This window comes from Tamandua tetradactyla, chromosome 14 (assembly GCF_023851605.1).
Source record: "Tamandua tetradactyla isolate mTamTet1 chromosome 14, mTamTet1.pri, whole genome shotgun sequence".
In the NCBI taxonomy this organism is placed as follows: domain Eukaryota; kingdom Metazoa; phylum Chordata; class Mammalia; order Pilosa; family Myrmecophagidae; genus Tamandua; species Tamandua tetradactyla.
In genome coordinates this window covers 76,537,119-76,555,775 of record NC_135340.1, presented here as the reverse complement: position 1 = coordinate 76,555,775, position 18,657 = coordinate 76,537,119, and the positions used below count along the sequence as shown (strand labels likewise).

Genomic DNA, 18,657 nt, shown 5'->3' with positions numbered 1-18,657 from the left:
GTAATAGAAGTCCAATTTTCCAAAATGAATAAGGATTTGATTGAAAACTGACATGATACTATGAAAAATGACCTGGCTCACTTTAGGTTTACCCACCTGATCATAAATACTAGTGAATCTATCCCGTTTGCTCATGAAATATTTAACCCTGAAATGCATCCTTACAGCTTAGTCAAAGTGTTGCTGTGACTACGGCACAATCAGGTAAAAAGTGTACTAATTCCTAACTGGAGCTTAGAAAGGCTGAGACTGACCCCCCAGACTCCACACATCAGTCAGTTTCCTCTTCCACGGTTGTCGCCTCCTAGTACGGTCTGGAAATCCTGACACTTTCCTTACCTTTCCTTTGGCGTTCAAGTCCTCCTTTTCCTGTAACTAAATCGCTGATGTCACTGGAGGCTAGATTTTGTCATCAGATTTTAAACAAATGAACCTGGACAATAGGAGCAAAAAATTATAAACCAACATATCCTAAGCCCAATGCTGTTTTTCAGTAATAGTGTCTACAATCCATTATTTTAATGGGAATACTTCTGCATCTTTGTCGAGGAAATTTGGTCCTGATATACAATTAGTATTTGAATTATACATTCTAGATAAACAACCTAGGTTCATTTAAAAACAAAAAGTTAAAGCTAATTGTGCTTAAGAAACAATATGTTAGGTAAAGCATGAGAAAAGAAGTCTATGGGTTCTGGCCCCAGATTTTTTTTTTTTTTTAACAAGTTGTACAACTCCAACAAATCGTGTAACCTCTGCAAGCCTCAGCTCCCACTTGTATAGAATATGACAGTAAAAAGCACAGACTCTAGATCCAAACTATCTAGATTTGATCCACAACTCTCTGGATTTGAATCATGGCTCTGCCACTTGCCAGCTCTGACACCTTGAAAAAAGTCCTTTAACTTCACTGTGCCTCAGTTTTCTCATCTGTAAAATGGTGATAATACTAGGGTTGTTATGTGGATTAAGAAAGCGGAACTATAAATATATAATAGTAAATGTATTAAATATATTTGATATATATAATATGGGCCTGGCCAAATAGTAAATGCTACATAAGTATTAAACTACTCTCATCATTATTACATTAATGTTAACTGTAAAATGAGGAGAGTTTGGACTAGAGGACATCTAATGCTCCTTGCCACTGTAAAAATCTGTGACTCAGAGGCCAGGACTTTACAGCTAAAGAATCTAGGCCTTGGTTTTACGGATGAAGTAAGTAATCATGGTTGAGGAGGTGAACTGACTCGCCCCAATCACAAAATGAGTTATCAGCTGAGCTCAGACAGGAACCAGGCTTCCTAACTCATAGTTCCAAGGTATTTCACTATTCCAGTCTGTTCCTCTGAGAGACCATACTAACTTCTTTCAAACTTTAACTCAGGCTGGATATAGTCTTCTTTGCTGAAATGAAGATTTAAAAATAGCAATGTTTCCAATATCTTAGACTTGCCAAATCAACTGTGACTTGAAATCAAAGGCTTTGTAAGTCACTGAGAATGTAGCCACTGCCCTCTACTGGTTATTCATAGACACTGCATCATTCCTTATCCTTTCTTACTGGCTTTTCTAAAAGATGGACCTATTTAAGGTGGGAGAATTGGGAACCCTTTTTTTTAAGATTAAGTGAAACAACAAGATGCTGACCATCTTAACTGGAAAATAAATGTAATCCAAAGAGAATTCTATGAGTTTATTCACTCCTTAGGGCACCTCCTGACAACTGCTTCTTATGAATACTTTTTCATCTTTTTTTTTTTTATCTGCAAAAATCGGTTTACATTCTGGGAACCCTCTTGGAAGTGCTAAATAGAGGCCCTTCTTTTCCAAGCATCTTCTTGCCTAACTTATTTACACATCTGTTTTAATATTTCTGATTCCCCATCATCTATGTCTTTTATTCCCCTCTTCACAAGTGCCATTGAGTCTAAGACATAGAATTTACTAGCTTCTCCCTCTTTCTCTTTTTTTCTCTCCACCTCTTTCTTCCATTTAAGCTTCTGTCCTTCTGTTTATATTTTATTTTTATGTTATTTATTTATGTTGTTTTGTGTGTGTGCTGTCTGTGTGCTGGCCGGTAGGGCCATTAAGGTTTGTGATGTTTCAGCGTCTCTAAGGAGATTCCAGTTTCAAGCTTCATTTAGGTGAGCCTGCTCTGTTTTCACACGAACAAGTCTAGTTCTGTTTGACTCAAGTAGTAGCAGATTCCCAAATAAATAGGTATTACTAGTGTTGCCAAGTTTGCATTCAGCACCATTCTTTTCAATAACGTCTCTACTACGTATTCAAGACCCTTGGAAGGTGAGGTTTTATATTCATGGAATCTTGCCAGGTTTTCTTTTATGAAACTTTTTAAAATTCATCCTTCCATAAAATTATTGCCAACTTGCTCCAAGTTCTTAGTCTTTCACATCTAGATCCCAAACAGCCCTCTAACTGGTTGCCCTGCCTCCAGCCTGTCTCTGCTCCAGCCCACCAGGCACAAAACTTCTGGTACTATTTCCCCAGATCAGTTTCCAACATGTCACCTCTCCTTAAGAATCCTGCTGATTCCTTTGGTTACCTCAGGTCCCATCTCTGTCCTGACAGGCAAGCTCTTTCACAATTTGGATCCTTACCTACCCAGATTTCTGTTCTGACACCATCACTTTAACACAGCGGTCCCACCCTCTTTAAATCTCATCTCTGTCCCTTCATCTACCATCCTCCTAAGTGTGACTGGCCTCTGCCTGCCAAATTCTACCCAACCTTCAGGGATCAGCTCAAGCATTCTTCTTCTGCCAGGAAGAATCCCCTAATTTCACCAAGGCAACAGTGGCCTCTCCATTTCTGATAGGACCCATTTTATTTTTCTTTCTCTTATCATATAATTCAACGTTTTACTTAATTATCATCTAGTGTCTTGAACTGTCCTTTCAGTGTATCCGTACATACTTATCAGACTCTAAGTTCCCAAAGAAACTTCTTTGACATCTATTTTATTTCTTCAATATCTTTAAGCCCCTTACACACACAAATAACTCTCCCTGTTGTGAGTGCTGGATTCATTTAATTCTCACAACAATGCTATGAAACAGACACTGTTTTGCTCATTGTACAGATGAGGAATCAAGGCACAAGGAGGTTGAGTAACTTACCCAAGGTCACACAGCCAGCAAGTGGCAGAGCTGAGATTCAAGGCCAGGCTTTTGGCTCCAACGTCCATCTCTTAATCACTACATTATACACTGTTATATGGATGCCCCCACGGTAATGCTCACTTTCTTATTTGCAGGATAAACAAAAGAAATGCATAGTTGTCATCACAGAAGAGTATCATTTCCTTATTTTTCAAGAGTAATACTTCCCAGGTCAATACGCATTGCCGCTGCATCGTCATACAATACCAAGAAGAGGCTGTGCCAATTGCTTCCCACACACATCTAGGTGACATTGGTTCATTCCCAGCACTTGTGTAAAGGCACAGAACAAGGTCACACTCAGGAGGGTCTTTGAAGTTATCAGGCCTCACTGCAAAATGTTGGTTTTGCAAAGTGCTCGTCCTCCCGTCTCATGCTCCAAAATACACAACTAGTCCAAATAAGTGCAGTGTTTAAATGTGTAAGGATACTCAAAACTGTTTCAAGCACGTTGCTTTATATGGGTTGTTTTTCAATCAACTATGACATAGGAAAAACAGTGATTATCCAGAGAAAAACTTTTTCATTCTTGTGGTCTCCTCTTTTCTCCTTAGAACATCTTGCACAAAATATATCTAAGTCCCATCTGGAAACTTGCCAATATTTGAGAGAAGAACTCCAGCAGATAACGTGGCAGACCTTCCTGCAGGAAGAGATTGAAAACTATCAAAACAAGGTATAATCCAAGGACTTTTGCCTGGGATTGAGGCATCATTAAAAACAGTGTGTTGGCACAGGAGAGTTGGTCAAGAGTACACAACAGAAAGAACGACTTTCATCAGATATCAGTTTTCTTATTTTAAAATCTTTCTCCAGAGCTTATCATGTACTCCAGGCTTTGGCATCTTACTGAAATGCCAGCCTGTGCAATTTCAAAGATAATGAATGAATTCGATTGTGCTTATAAGTATACACATAGCTCCTTCAGTTTGTTAACGGGATAGATTAAGCGGCTGCCAATGTCTAAATGAATTGGGATTTGTCCCAGTATCACAGTGGAAGGTTTTATAGTCAGGAAGTTGGAATAAAATAACCTCAGCCTCAGATTTTCAGAAGTTAAGAAGAAAGAATTTAGAGAATGTATATTTAAAAGACATGCAAACTATGATCATATCTCCAATATGAATCTAGTAATGTGAGACTGATGAATAGTGCTGTTTCTTGCTTTTTTCTATCAAACATTCTAATCAACAAGCCACTGAGGTAGAAGGGCAAGGCTAAAGATAGCAAGTCTTAATTATTTATTCTGCCTTTGATAGAAGAAAATGATGTGGTTTTTCCTGATACTCAGAGAAATCTAGGGTTGGAAAGGACCTTAGAGATGATCTAGGCTAATCCTCCCTTAGCATATGGCTAGAGAGTGAAAACATCAAGATGGAACACATGACTCCTGTCTCCTCATTCAGTGTTTCTTCTACCCCATCATATTGGTGGAAACAATCTTATAAGATTGGAGAAGCAAATGACCCACACAACAGGACCAGGTCACCCTCTAACTAAACTGGACAGTGAGTTTATAAGAGGAATTGAACAGGAAAGACTGGGAAACAGCAACATATCACTTTGTTTGCCTTTGAGTAGCAGGTAATACCGGTAGCCAAAGCTACAAAGAAGAAGCAAGAAAGCAGCAAGGCATGGGAAATGGGATTTCAGAGTCAGACCTGTTTGGATTTGAATCACAGCTCCCATATGGCCTCGCTGTGAAACTTCTGAGAGCTTCAGTGTGCATTTCTATAAAATAGAAAAATGGTCTTATAAAAATGAAATAAGACCAGGATGTCATAAAGCAGTTGGCACATTGTAAGGTACAATAAATTGAGGCTTGCATTTCCTTCCCTTCCCCCAACAAAGTAGTATTAAATTCCCCAAAGCAAAATAACTTTTCAAAAGAAGATCCTGCTTTACTATTCTCAGCAGCCCAGGGTTAAAGCAATGGCACATGTTACTTTTCCTAGCTCTTGTCTTCAGCTTCTGCTACTTATGTTTATAACATCTTATGCTTTCCCTTTGCCATCAAAAATGTAAGAGAGGAATTGGAGGAGATGAGAAACAATGTTGATGCAACCATTAGAGCCAAAAGTAAAACTGGTCATCTGGCTTCAGTATTTTTGTTTTTAAATCCTCTAGGCTCTTTTTTCTTTTGGCATGTGCAGGCTCATGCCAAAATCATGAGGAATCAAACCCGGGTCTCTGGCATAGCAAGTGAGAATTCTGCCACTGAGCCACCATTGCAGCGCCCCCTCTAGGCTTTTTAAATCTATTTATAAAGAAGGATTTTACAAAATAGGAACGATAAAGCCAGTTGTGCCAACAGTATGGATAAAAATATGTGTTGCTGTATTTCTCTCTTTTCACAGCAGCGGGAGGTGATGTGGCAATTGTGTGCCATCAAAATCACAGAAGCTATACAGTATGTCGTGGAGTTCGCCAAACGTATTGATGGATTTATGGAACTGTGTCAAAATGATCAAATTGTGCTTCTAAAAGCAGGTATGCTTTGTTGGAGAATTTTGAGATCTCTTTCTAACCTGCCTTCATTGGCTTATTAAAAAAATGCTTGATAAGGAAGGTGTCAGGAATGGTTTTTCTCAATGATAATAGCTCAGGTTTTTCTTAGCAGGAACAGAGTCCTTTTGAAAGATTTTGAGCTATTTTCAGGAAACATTCCCTCTACTTCTCTCCCACTCAGGGTAGACAGACTAATACGAAGGACACCTGTTCTCCCCAATTTTACCGTCACTTGTTTTGTGTTTTTTTCCCTGTACTCCAGATCCTCTGAAGGTTATGATAAGCTGTTAGGAGGAAGGCTGTTTGTGGGACTCAGAGAAACATCCCTGTTGCTTTTTCTTTAATCAGTATGAACAGAAGTTTTCCTAGCAAACTTGAGACTCCACATGGCAAGACAGAATGGTGCCAAGAAAGCGATTTGCAAATCAAACCTCTCTTCTATGAAACAGGCCTTAGCTTCTGCACAATAGTCTTTAATTACAGTAGTAAACCTTATCCTTTCTGGATAGGTAGATGATGTGATTCAAGTGCCCACTGGCTAAACTGCACACGACACCCACTGTGCTGTCTGAGAAAGACATTAACATTAGCTCCTTAGAAGTAAACTCACTAAGAGATAATCACCCAGGCCATTTCTGCCTTTGTTTTCAGGTTCTCTCGAGGTGGTGTTTATCAGAATGTGCCGTGCCTTTGACTCTCAAAACAACACCGTGTACTTTGATGGGAAGTATGCTAGCCCAGATGTCTTCAAATCCTTAGGTAAGGAGATCTCAACGTGCTTTATTTTTAAGTCAAGGCTCTAGGAAAAGATGTAGATTGGATGAAAGTTCTTATGGAACAAAATGGAAACCGGTTATTTGGACACAAAAATTTATGGGATGTATACCTATTTTACTTTGTAGTTAGACACTGTAGAAACTTTACATAGCGCCAAAGCTCTTTGACTCTATTACATGTAAGGGTCTAGAATTTCATCTTATCTGCCTGGTAATCAAAGAAATTTAGGTTATATGCCCTTCCATCTTGAAATAGAAGAAATCTTTTAGAGAGGTACCTCACATTTAGTAAACATACCGCAAATGTTCACTCTTATCATGAGTGATGATGACGGTGGCGATGTTGTGATGACAGTGGGCGATGGTGAGGATGGCGGTGAGGATGGCGGTGAGGATGGTGATGGTGAGGGGAATATTGATGGTAAAACGTGAGGTTGACGCAACAGATTTTTCTTTTAAGATTTCAAACTATTAAACTGTAGAAATGCTATTCGTTCCCCTCTGCCCTTCAACCATTAGATCTCGCTTTACCTTCTTCCATTTTCTTCTTCTAAGATAATAATCAAATCCCTAAACTGTCTTCAATTTGGGCAGGTTGTGAAGATTTTATTAGCTTTGTGTTTGAATTTGGAAAGAGTTTATGTTCTATGCACCTGACTGAAGATGAAATTGCATTATTTTCTGCATTTGTCCTGATGTCAGCAGGTAAGATAATCAATAAAAATAAAATGCTTTAAAAATTGTTCAGGTAAAGAATTTTTACAAGGGACATCACTTTTAATGACTATAGAATGTGTGGGAGGCTACCAAAAGAGGCTGCCACCCTTATTAAACCTAATGAAATTTTTTCAGGTAACACCCCTCTTTACACACACATATACACATACACATGTGTGTGCCTATATCCTTTTCAGACCTCATGCCTTTTAGATAAAATCATAGAAAACAAGAATTGAATAAAACCCAGTCCAGAATTAATCTGGATGCTGTAGTAGGGTAGAGTTGTCCTTCTTAATCCCAAGCTCCAAGATAAGATGTGGTTTTTAAGATATTTTTAAAATTAAAATCCATTTAGGTGTCACCCACAGGCTTATTTGGATTTAATCTGTTTTCATCCAATACTACCTTTTGGGGAGAATCAGTTTTACATATTTACTATCTTCTATTTGGAATTCTTACACATAAAGACTTGACCCTGAATTTACTACCTTTAAGTTATTTGGAATTCTGCTGACATCTTTAATTGCCTTGGGTTATAAGGCAATTTTCCTGTTTCCCAGGAAGGCCAGCAGGATGAACATGAGTATTTCATCCAGGAATGTAATTACTGGAAGGTATGAGGGGCCATTTGCACTTGTACAGGAACGACCTTTATTTCGATGGCTATCCTTTTAGGAAGGGGAGGAGCCTCCCTTCCTTTAAGCATCAGTAAAAATAGGAAATTTTAGCATCCTGTTTTATGATGTCATCAATCAGATTTCCATTCCTTCAGGAGCTCATTTTGAAAGAGGAGTGAATTTGCCCCATTAGTCTCTAAGTATGCCCTATGGCATAATAATCAGTGTCTATGAATCAGGAGGAATGGGGTTTTCTGACCCCATATAGAAAGAACACTAAGAAGTATCATTCTCCGTTTTTAGATCGCTCGTGGCTGCAGGAGAAGGTAAAGATTGAAAAACTGCAACAGAAAATTCAGCTAGCTCTCCAACACGTCCTACAGAAGAATCACCGAGAGGATGGAATACTAACGAAGGTGAGAGGCAAAGGTTTCGAGTTGGCAGGGCCTGAATTCTTTCTTGGCACAGATCATGCACTAGCTACCCTTATTAAGATAAAGAGGTGATTCCTCTGACAAGCCCCCAAAAGTATCACAAAGGAAACAAGCTCCTGAAAACAAAAGAATTATCTCCATTTCAAAAAATACCATTGGGCCCAAACTGACTATTCAGGTTAAATTTAATTTATTATCACTGCTTACAAAGTGTTCTGCAGGGCGATGCAATGGTGGCTCAGTGACAGAATACTCACCTGCCATGCCAGAGACCCAGGATCAATTCCCGGAACCTGACCATGCCAAAAAAAAAAAAAAATGTCTTGCAATGATAAGCCAATAGCAGATTTAAAAAAAATCATTAATATATTCTCCTATTTTATCAAAGCTGGGGACAACAAGTCTTTTGAATTTAGAAGAAGGTATAAAGGACTTAAAAAATTAACCAAATTAACCATATATTTTAATATTAGTTCTCTCTCACTCCATTTAAAGTTATCAGTAGTCAACAGTACTAGTCACAAAAAAATAAATGACTTTTTTCAACTTCTCATGACTACCCTGTCTGTATTCAATGTATAAGCTCATTTTTGCTAAGTATTGTCTTTCACAATAAATATCATTAGGATCTCAATTTTAAATATGCTAATACTCCTCAGTGCTCATGCCAGTAGCTGGTGCTGCTTTATCAGGTGTGTGGCTTGATAAAAAAAATCACCCCTATTCTTTCTTAGGTAATTTTATGTATTTAATTGAGAAGTGTTTTTTTTCCCTGTTTGGTTTTCTCCTGATAGTTTAGGAGGTTTAAGATAACAAAGGTTGAGGCAAAAAGGGGAAATTGGGGGTTAATTGCTATTTTGTTTTTGTTTTTGCACATGTTAAATGAGAGATGGCGGCAAAAAAGGGAATTGGAAGGAAGAACTGTCAGACGCTCCGCTCTCTCTCCTCGTTCTTGCCTACATGATTCTAACAGTTCTCCCTTCCAATTCTCATTATTTTATTATAGAGAGCACTTACCACCTGGATAAGATCTAATAAACACATTTTTCAGATTATTTTGGGTTGAAATAATAAGTATTTTGCATTTGTATAGTGCTTTAGCGTCAACAGAGCATTTTTGCAAATCCTGTAGTTATGCTCACGTGGTAAATGGTTATTATCCAGGCCATAACTATTTCGTTTTCACTTGGAGCTTCTTGCTTAGCCCCGAAATGGAGAAGAAATGTGTTGTCGTTGGAGGTGACTAGCACCTGCTGTAGATGAATGTGTAGAGGATGCTGTCATCTAGCCTCGCTGGTGGCCTCCAACCCCCATGCTGCCCCTTGCCCTCTTTTCCATCACCAGGCCTCTTCCTTTCCCACGCTGTCAGAGGGCAGGGAGGAAAGGATGGCCGAGCGGAAAGTACACTGGAATAGGAGGAAGGAGAAAGAGACTCGGGTTCTCATTTCAACACTGTCACTAACAAGCTTTGCCAACTCTTGCTTCTGAACATCTTTTTTGTGTTATTAAGCTATTCATCTTCAAAAATCATATTGGCTTGAGACCTGGTCTTCTAGTATATGACCATATCATCATTTATTTTTACAGTTCTCTATTAGTGGGCATTATGTTGCTTCAAATGTTTCAGCATTAGACGGAATCCTGTGAAGATCATCCAGATTCCCTGATTTTTGATTCTCATGCCTATTCCCTCCTTACTTTTCACTCTTTTTTTTCTTTTCTTTCTTTTTTATTATTTTTTTTAACATGGGCAGGCACCGGGTCCTCTGGCATGGCAGGCGAGCATTCTTGCCTGCTGAGCCAGCGTGACCCACCCTTATTCCCTCCTGACAATATGTCTTTTCTTCTCCTTACAGTTAATATGCAAGGTGTCTACATTAAGAGCCTTATGTGGACGACATACAGAAAAGCTTATGGCATTTAAAGCAATATACCCAGACATTGTACGGCTTCATTTTCCTCCATTATACAAGGAGTTGTTCACTTCAGAATTTGAACCAGCCATGCAAATTGATGGGTAAATGTATCACCTAAGCACTTCCAGAATGTCCGAAGTACAAACATGAAAAATGAAAAAAAAAAAAATTAACCGAGACACTTTATACGGCCCCGCACACACCTGGAGCGCCAACACACTGCACATCTTTTGGTGATCGGGGTCAGGCAAAGGAGGGGAAACAATGAAAACAAATAAAAGTTGAACTTGTTTTTCTCATGCATATGATTTCCATTATGCCTACAAATATGGACCCTTTTTCTGTCTCGACTTCTTGATCATTGACCTCTGTTTACACAGGAGGAGGGTACTAAAGTCGGAGGATTTCCTTTCCTTGTAGCTCACTGCCCACAGACTTTCTACAGAGTCGCCAATCTGTCAGTAACAGCAGAGCGTTGAGCAATAATCGGTGACTGGCGTGCATAGCGGAGGTTGCGGCATTACTTTGCACAACTTGCTCTTTGTTTCATGAAGGAAGTTTTTTTTCTCCCCCCCACCGATTATTGCCTGTCCGCAGGATGGCATGAAAAGGGTCCCTAGCACTATCAACAATAGCATTATAATATATTACAGGGTAAATGGGCATGAAGACTATATATAGCTAAAAGAGATATTGTTTATATATTGTTTTAATTAATATAAAAATGTAGTTACTGGTGTAGCTTTTCCTGTTGAATTGATAAGGCACTTTCATTTTGCACCTTTTTCCTTTAAATTAAATGCTAGCGTGTTCACTGTCGTGTCGCATGTGCACCAGAAACACAAGTTTAACTGCGAAGGCTCGGAAGGTACGTCAGGAGGTATTTATGCTGCTGTTTACAAAATTATTTTTTAAAAGACTGGCTGGTCATATCTAGAAATCATCATGTTGAATTCTTTTTTCCTAACACATGAATCCAGAATTAGAAACTGAACTCTCCCTAAATAAAACTTCACTTTTCGGTAAGTTTAAGGATAGATGTGTTTATGCTTCATACAAAGTTGAATGATCAATTGGTGCTGTGGATTTATACCATCATGCACATTAAAAATACATTTAAAAAAAAAAAAGCTTTTAAAATTCCCACCTCAAAGAGGTGGAGAAGGGGAAGCTTATCTTACACGATTTAGTAGCTATATGGATTCAGTCTCAACTTGAAATCCTTATGCTTTGAAACAAACCAGTAACCAGAGTATTTATTGGAATCTAACGTTTATTATAAGGAGGATGCAAAGATTATACCTGGAGCAAGCACACTCCACATGTGAAAACATGAAGCATACACTTGGTGACTGTTCTGTTCTTGGTATAATCTAGGAACCATCATGATTTATCCAGAGTAAACTAATTCTAAACTAAATGCCTCTAGATGCTGTAATTCTAGAATACTGCCCTCCAAATTTTAAAGCCCATAGACAGGAACGTTAAGGGGGCAGTATTGAACCAGGTTCTCTTATTTAAATATTAAATAGTTTAAGCATTTAAAGTGAAGTTGATGCTAGCTGCAAACATTTACTCTTGTATTTATCTTCCTAGAAAACTGTGGACTGTAATTTATTTTATTAAATATTTAGAAGATCGTTTGGCTTGTGTGTTCAGGTGAGAAATACTGAGTTGTTTTTGTTTAGTTTTGTTTTTATTTTTAAAAGTCCCCAGTGGGATATTTTTAAAACAAGGTGACCTGTTGGGAATAGAGGCAGTTAGAAGATGGATTTTCATCAAACCAGGGTTGGGATTCAAACTTCTGATCTGACATCAAAGACCACTGTATGCATTTGTACAGAAAGGGGAACACCTTTCTGAGCAGTCTTTCAGAGACGGGAAAGGGTCTCCTCTGCCACTAGGGTTCTCCAGAATCTTCCCAGGGAGATGATTACTGCCGTGGGCTTCCCAGGTCCCTGCACTCTGCTTTTAACTCCACTGACATTCTGATTTGTTTCCTGAGGGAATGGGAAAGGGGAAAGGGATTATTTACACAGAGTGTGTATGAAGCCTAAATAACATCGAAAATATTCTTTTTTTCAAAAACATAGTAAGGGTTTAACCATAAATAGAAGACAAGAATAATATTTACTTAAATTTCTTATGGACATATAAACTTTTATGTAAGTGTTTATATAGAGGGTTAGCTGTCAGCATAGAGTATTTATATTTGGACAAGAAGAGTTAAATCAAATTTTTAATTTAAGGAAGAATAGTTCCTTTAAAGATCCATAGTATTTATACTTCGAAAAGAGTACCAAGCTTAATTCAGTTATTTATTTGTCCATTTTCTTCTATCTTTCTTTCTCCTTTGGGGGGAAATGGTGGGGTTTTGTGTTTTGTTTTTATCATTCTGATTCACTAAATTTGGGGATAGTATTATTAAAGTATATTAACTTCTTTTTAACCAAAGCTTTCTGAATATGACCAGCCTCAGGTGCTAGCGCATTAAAGAACAACTAAACCTAATTCCAGTGTCCACTTGTGAGATAATAAGAGTTCACTGAACTTTTTAAGGGTGAGAGAGAACTTAGTGTTCAACTTAAAAAAAATTCCTTTTTCCAGAGAGGTTTCGTATGTACCTAAGGCAAAAAAAAAAAAAAAAAAAAAAAAAGAAGCTCTAATCTCAGTAATAGTCACCTCGTGGTGACATTGCTTTTAGTGTAAACCAAGATAAATAATGTGATGCTGCTAATAAGTCTTTCTGAAAAGACAGCAAGTGTAGAATTTAAGAGCAAGGTATACTGTATAGGAACAGAATAGTAGAGACATGCTTGGTGAAATGAGGGAACAACTAACTATTATTTCGATCTAAATTGGGATCTGAAGCTAAACAAAAAATGTAATTGAAAAAATATGGAATCCAGAAAAGGAGGTAGAAATTTTTGCAGTCCTTTATTCCTTACCTGTGTGATGATACAAACTGTTTGATAATACCAGAACAATTATTCTTGATAGTTGTTAAAAAGCTTCCTAAACTTAAATGTCTAACAGTCTTTTCATGATTGGAACCATGTCATTGTCATCTTGCTTCGACAATGCGTTTTATACATTTTATAAACTTTAAATAGGGTAGATAAGGCTTTTGTAGAAAGCCTGAATACCTTTGGTTACATGGTGCCCAAACAGTTGTAACAGATTGTGAAAAATTTGGCCTTGGTCACAATGAAAACAGAAGTGCAGATGAAAGTGCTTTTTGGACTGTTTTCAAATTATGTTAAAGTATTGATTTTTTTTTATTGAGTGTTCAGCATCCTAATTTGCGTTAAAGCGATGTTGTTTTTTTTTAAAAGTCTTCAGCATCCTAATTCACCCTTCCTAACTTAAAGAAACACGACTTAAGACACTGCTTCTAAGTTTGGTTGTTCTTTATAGTGTGGATACCCAGTTCTCTTTGAGCATAGGGGATAGGGTAGGAGTCAGATGAGGAGGGAGAATGAGTGTGTATGTGTGTGTGTGTGTGTGTGCACGTGCGTGTGTGATGTACGTGCATATGATGAGCGTGCGTCGGACCGCTTCTAGGCTACTAAGTGTCAATGGAAAAGAAAATGTATTCAAAATACTTAAATCTAGAAGATGGGAAAAAAAAAAAAAGATTTATTCTATACAAAGCCTTGTCTGGACCACTTTAGAGAGACTTCTATTTTTTTAACCCTTCTATAAATATTTGATGGCACTTGAACTATTCCTGCAATAAAATGTGATTTGTGTAAAGAAAAAAAAAAGATTTTGTAATGTGAAACAATGAAAGAAAGTAATGTAATTTTCTAAAAAAACAAATACAAACAAACAAACTTTGTATTATTTTCTTGATGGAATTTGTCTATCTGTCTTTGGAAAACTTTTTATTTCATTGAATGTGCCATATAGAGGTATGTTTTTAGTTTTAGACTGAGGAATAGCTGTTTGTGTTCCGACATTCCAAAATGCAAAACAACCTAGTAGATTCTTTCATGAAAAGGTTTGAGTAGTATGTAAGCTTCTCTCATCGTTGCTTTTTTGCACATGTTCTTCATTCCTCTCTAGTGCAATATGTACATAGAGCACTTGCGGGTGAACTTTGATCCCTCAGGGAAAAAAATACATAATTGTACAGCTTTTTTTTCCTTTTTGTTTTTGGCTAAGGAATGTCGATTGAATCACTTGTTATTGTCGAGGGGCAGCCAGATAATAATCCTAAAGCCACTGTTTCAAACATTGATTGTTTAAGTATGTCCTTCCAGTGCTATTATTTTAAGATAATAATAAAAAGCTATTTTCTGACAGTTCTTTGTGCTGATTGGTGGGAAAAAAAAAAGGGTAAATAAGCACCTTATGATTGACTTACTGTGAATGACAATCCATCTTGATATCAACAATAGAAGCCCTATCATTTTGGAGTTGGGGTTAAGAGTCAGAAACAATGTGCTCAGGGATCTTCTAAAACTCTTAAAACAGGGTGGCCAGTACTACTGGGACAAATTGTGTTTTTTTTCTTATTAATAATAATGATAATACTATCCCTCCAAGGCACAAGTGAACTGTGTAGAACTGCGTGCGTGCGTGTGTGTATGTAAACTCTTCTGTCGTCTCATTTTGTTGACTTTGAAATTTATGTGCTCTTCAGTCTTGTGTGCTTTTTAGAAACACTGAATAACTTCCAAAGCAGTGCAAAGTGATGCCAGTGTGTTTGAAAGATAAATTTGTAATGTACCAACAAAGAAGATCATTCCAAGTGCAGTCGTGCACACTCCATTACCATTTCTCTGATAATTAAAATATTCATGGTAAATATATTTGTAGGGTTATATATTTAAAACAATTTCAAATTCTACATTTTCTTGAAGAAAATTTGAAAAACCAGTGATCAGAAGAGAGACCTGCCTATTGGTACAGTGAGATGAGTAAAAGAAGAAACATATTTTTAAAAATACCAGCAAATACTATCATTCGTACTGTGTCCTCTTCTAGAACCAAATCAAAACATCCCTTCATGTAAAGCAATTCTATATCCACATTTCTAGCTTATATCTTTGGCATTAATTTAAGAGGTGATGTTTAAAAACAAAACAAAACCTGTCTGTATCACAGCTTTGTTAGTTACATTTTACATTTTTGAAATACAGGCCTGTTCTAATATTCCCATATAGTACTTTGCTTAAAGTTAGTCAACCTCAGCGTGATTGTTGACCTCAAGTCTTCTGCCGCTGCAATACATATTCAGAAGAAGCTTTGAATAGTTTCTTACTACCATAGGAAGAACATAATTTGGGAAAACTCCATGTCTATCAGATCAAGAAAATACTTTCACATTGTTTTTGATAATAAAGAACATGAAAATAGCAGAAATCTATAAATAAACAAGCTATTAAGATTTTTACATATAACACGTAATGGCCACATCTTGTAAAAATATACAGCAGAACCCCATAAAAACAACTGTCTACTGTGGATTGAACTGTGTACTCAGAAATACAGTTGTAACAGTAAGTTTTCATCTATTTCTAACAGTCTGTGATACAGGTCTTCATTCTATCTATTAACACTAGTATTATAAAGAAGTTCCACTGGATTTGATGCAAGAGACCCTCCTATATGCCATGTGATTTTAAGAGGTGAAAAGGCTAACTAGCAATGTTTCCACACAGTAATTCATTCACTCCTGGGTCTGTTTGCTTGTTAAAGTGAGATCCGTTTTGCCAGGCTCTCAGAATAATTTTTGAAACAACCCAGACATCTGGCTTCATACCAAGCAGCCATTATAAACAGGGGGATAGCCATGTTCAACCAGACCCTCCGAACTTAGAGCAATAAATACATTCAGTCATTTGTTCATGAATGAATGACAGACCATTCAATCCAAATAGAAGCAACTTTTTCTTCACTGATGCAACATAACATGAAGTCTCGTATTGAGAGAGTGAATATGAACATTTTAAATAGATGGCCTAGAGAATCGTGTTTGCTGTTTACATTTAATGTGCTTTGTAATATTAGCAGTATGCTTATGTTTCTTTTTTCTATGAACTAATGAAAGATAGCGCACCATTAGCGTTGACCTGCTGCACATGCCATTATGTTGTTCTCTAACAACTAAGTCCTATCAGTGTTCATGCGTCATTCCTTTATCACTCATTATTACTTTAATGTGGATGAATACTATTTCTGGGAACTTGATTATCATTGTACAGATTGCATATATAAATGCAGATAATTCTTGAGCAATATAGTGAACATGATTTCACACACACACACAAAATCTGTTATGTACTGTACACATCTTCCTAAACCCCAAATTCTCTTCTTATCCACAGTGGTTTGAAATCTCATATAAAACAGTGGTAAATTTTTAAACATTAGGACATTAGCTGGCTGCTTCTTTAAATGTACCTGTATTGTCTGCCTGCTCCTTTTGTGGAGACGTGTTTTTGTATTGGATGTTTGGGCCAATGGGAGGCTTCAAGCTACAACATATTTTCCCAATTTAAATATATTTAACATATGACAAACCCCAGACAAGGCTTTTAAATGTATAAAGAACTGCAGTGTTAGGTGGTTTATTTGCAAACCGTTTTCAATGTTGTCCATTTTTATGGCACCTTTAACAATATTCTTGTTTCCAAAGTACAAAAAAAAAATAGGTTAAATAATCTAGCCATAAATGAATGTCAAGCAATAAAACAAATGACTTTTGTGCATAGATTTGAAAAAAATACAAATTTTAGACATCTGCATGTAAATGCAATCTCTTGTTTACTGCTTTCTTTCTTCAACTTGAGCAATTGATTCCTTATTTACTATTAACTTAAGAACTTTTAATGGCCTGTAAACATTTTCTCTCTTCCTCTTCTTTCAAATTTACCTTCACCCCTGCTTTTGAGTCATAATATTTAATGTTGTTCTGCACATCTCTATACAGTTAACTTTTTGGCTTTCATTCTGTATAGATAAGAAAATATTATATTATAAACAGCCTACTCAGTGCAAATATTTATCTGTTTATCAAATACCACAATATGCTGTATAATACCGGTTTTACTCTATAATCTATTTTAGACATAGCTGTTTAGAACTAGAGTGTGCTATTTTTGTGTTTTTCTGATGTGTGGTGCTAGATAAGTTACTTTTGTGAACAAAAAAAAATCCCTTTTATTCCTAGACAATACCACCTTTGGGTCTTGTTAATTTCACTGAGTATAAACTATATATTTGTATATATATACATATATATATATATATCTACCTGTGCCCAACTGGCAGCTGTATCAGAGTGCTGGATTTGGGACGCGCTTTTCTCTTTAAATACATAATATCATTATATAAATTATTCTAGAGTGTATTTAATTAGGATAAAATTACTTCCTTAGTATTGATATTTGACATCTATAGGGTGAATTTGTTTAGAAATATGGATATATGAAAACTTATTAGCAGTTATGTTATGTTTGCTACTTGGCTGTATACCATATCTCCTGAGCCACAAAATAATTTGTCAGGCCTTCAAGATCCTAAGGAAACACTCTAATTTAATGGAGTAATTATTTTTTTTCTTCCTAAAGAATTATATTATTGGTACCTGACAGAGTTGTGTGCTTAGCTCCTATTATAGATAATAGGAATTTATATAAAATATCCTTGGTGACTTGATGGCAGAATAAACCTTTCCCACCAGATTCAAAAGAAGTATGCAGATATCCACCTGCAGGACATGGGCACTAAAGCAAATATGAGAAAGGATGTCCTGTTTTCATAAGACCTTGACCAGTTCTATGAACTGAGTGAAGGACCTATTAAATTTAAAAACTCATTTAATACCGATCTTAAACTTTTTCACCTATTTTCCCCAAGATCTATTGGCATTGTTAAAAGTCAAAGCATATCAAATATCTAACTAAGGATGTAGTTAGCCTTATTAAATATTGGTTAGAATTGTTCTGTAATATTACTGAATTTGTAAGATCTTTAGCAAAGATTTTTGAGCAATTTATAAATATAGAGCAAATGTTTCTGTTTACTGCACTTTTTCTAATTTGAAGGTGATAAATTCTCAAGCCAGGACTTTTGGCTTCCATGCACTGCACATTTACCACAATTCTAGACATTTTCCATTTTTATGGAAGATTTGCTGTTACCTTAATTATAAATGCAATCATACGTGGTTAGTAAGAGCTAATGCCAATAGTTAACCTTTTAAAGTGAACTGGCAACCGTTTAGGGAGAAATCTCTTTTAATACAAATTGCATCATTCTTTACTGCTTCCCTTAGATTGAAACCTTTTTTTTTTTTAAAGCACCATTTAGCATACTAAGTTTCCTGAAAAGAGATTATATCTCTTTGCATCTGCACAATGGCCAGCACATGTCAGCATTTGATAAATGTTAAATGACAACAAGTGTGCCCCAATTAAACTTTTTTCCTGGGTTGTTTTGGTAAATTTATAATGTATGCCAAGCCTTATGGTTAACATTTTCTTCTACAA

The 18,657-nt window shown here is 36.6% G+C and overlaps 1 protein-coding gene across 7 annotated transcripts in view; it reads left to right on the top strand.

The window, feature by feature from the left end:
• RORA (RAR related orphan receptor A) overlaps nt 1–12,815 on the top strand; it is a 717,907-nt gene extending 705,092 nt beyond the window's left edge. For all 7 annotated transcript variants that reach the window (XM_077128083.1, XM_077128089.1, XM_077128086.1 and 4 more), the window contains 6 exons: nt 3,740–3,861; nt 5,543–5,675; nt 6,345–6,452; nt 7,064–7,174; nt 8,110–8,222; nt 10,097–12,815. In XM_077128083.1, the coding sequence (XP_076984198.1) occupies nt 3,740–3,861; nt 5,543–5,675; nt 6,345–6,452; nt 7,064–7,174; nt 8,110–8,222; nt 10,097–10,261 (752 nt within the window). In that variant the 3' untranslated portion in view covers nt 10,262–12,815. The remainder of the gene's footprint in view (nt 1–3,739; nt 3,862–5,542; nt 5,676–6,344; nt 6,453–7,063; nt 7,175–8,109; nt 8,223–10,096) is intronic.
• Nucleotides 12,816–18,657: the final 5,842 nt, after the last annotated feature.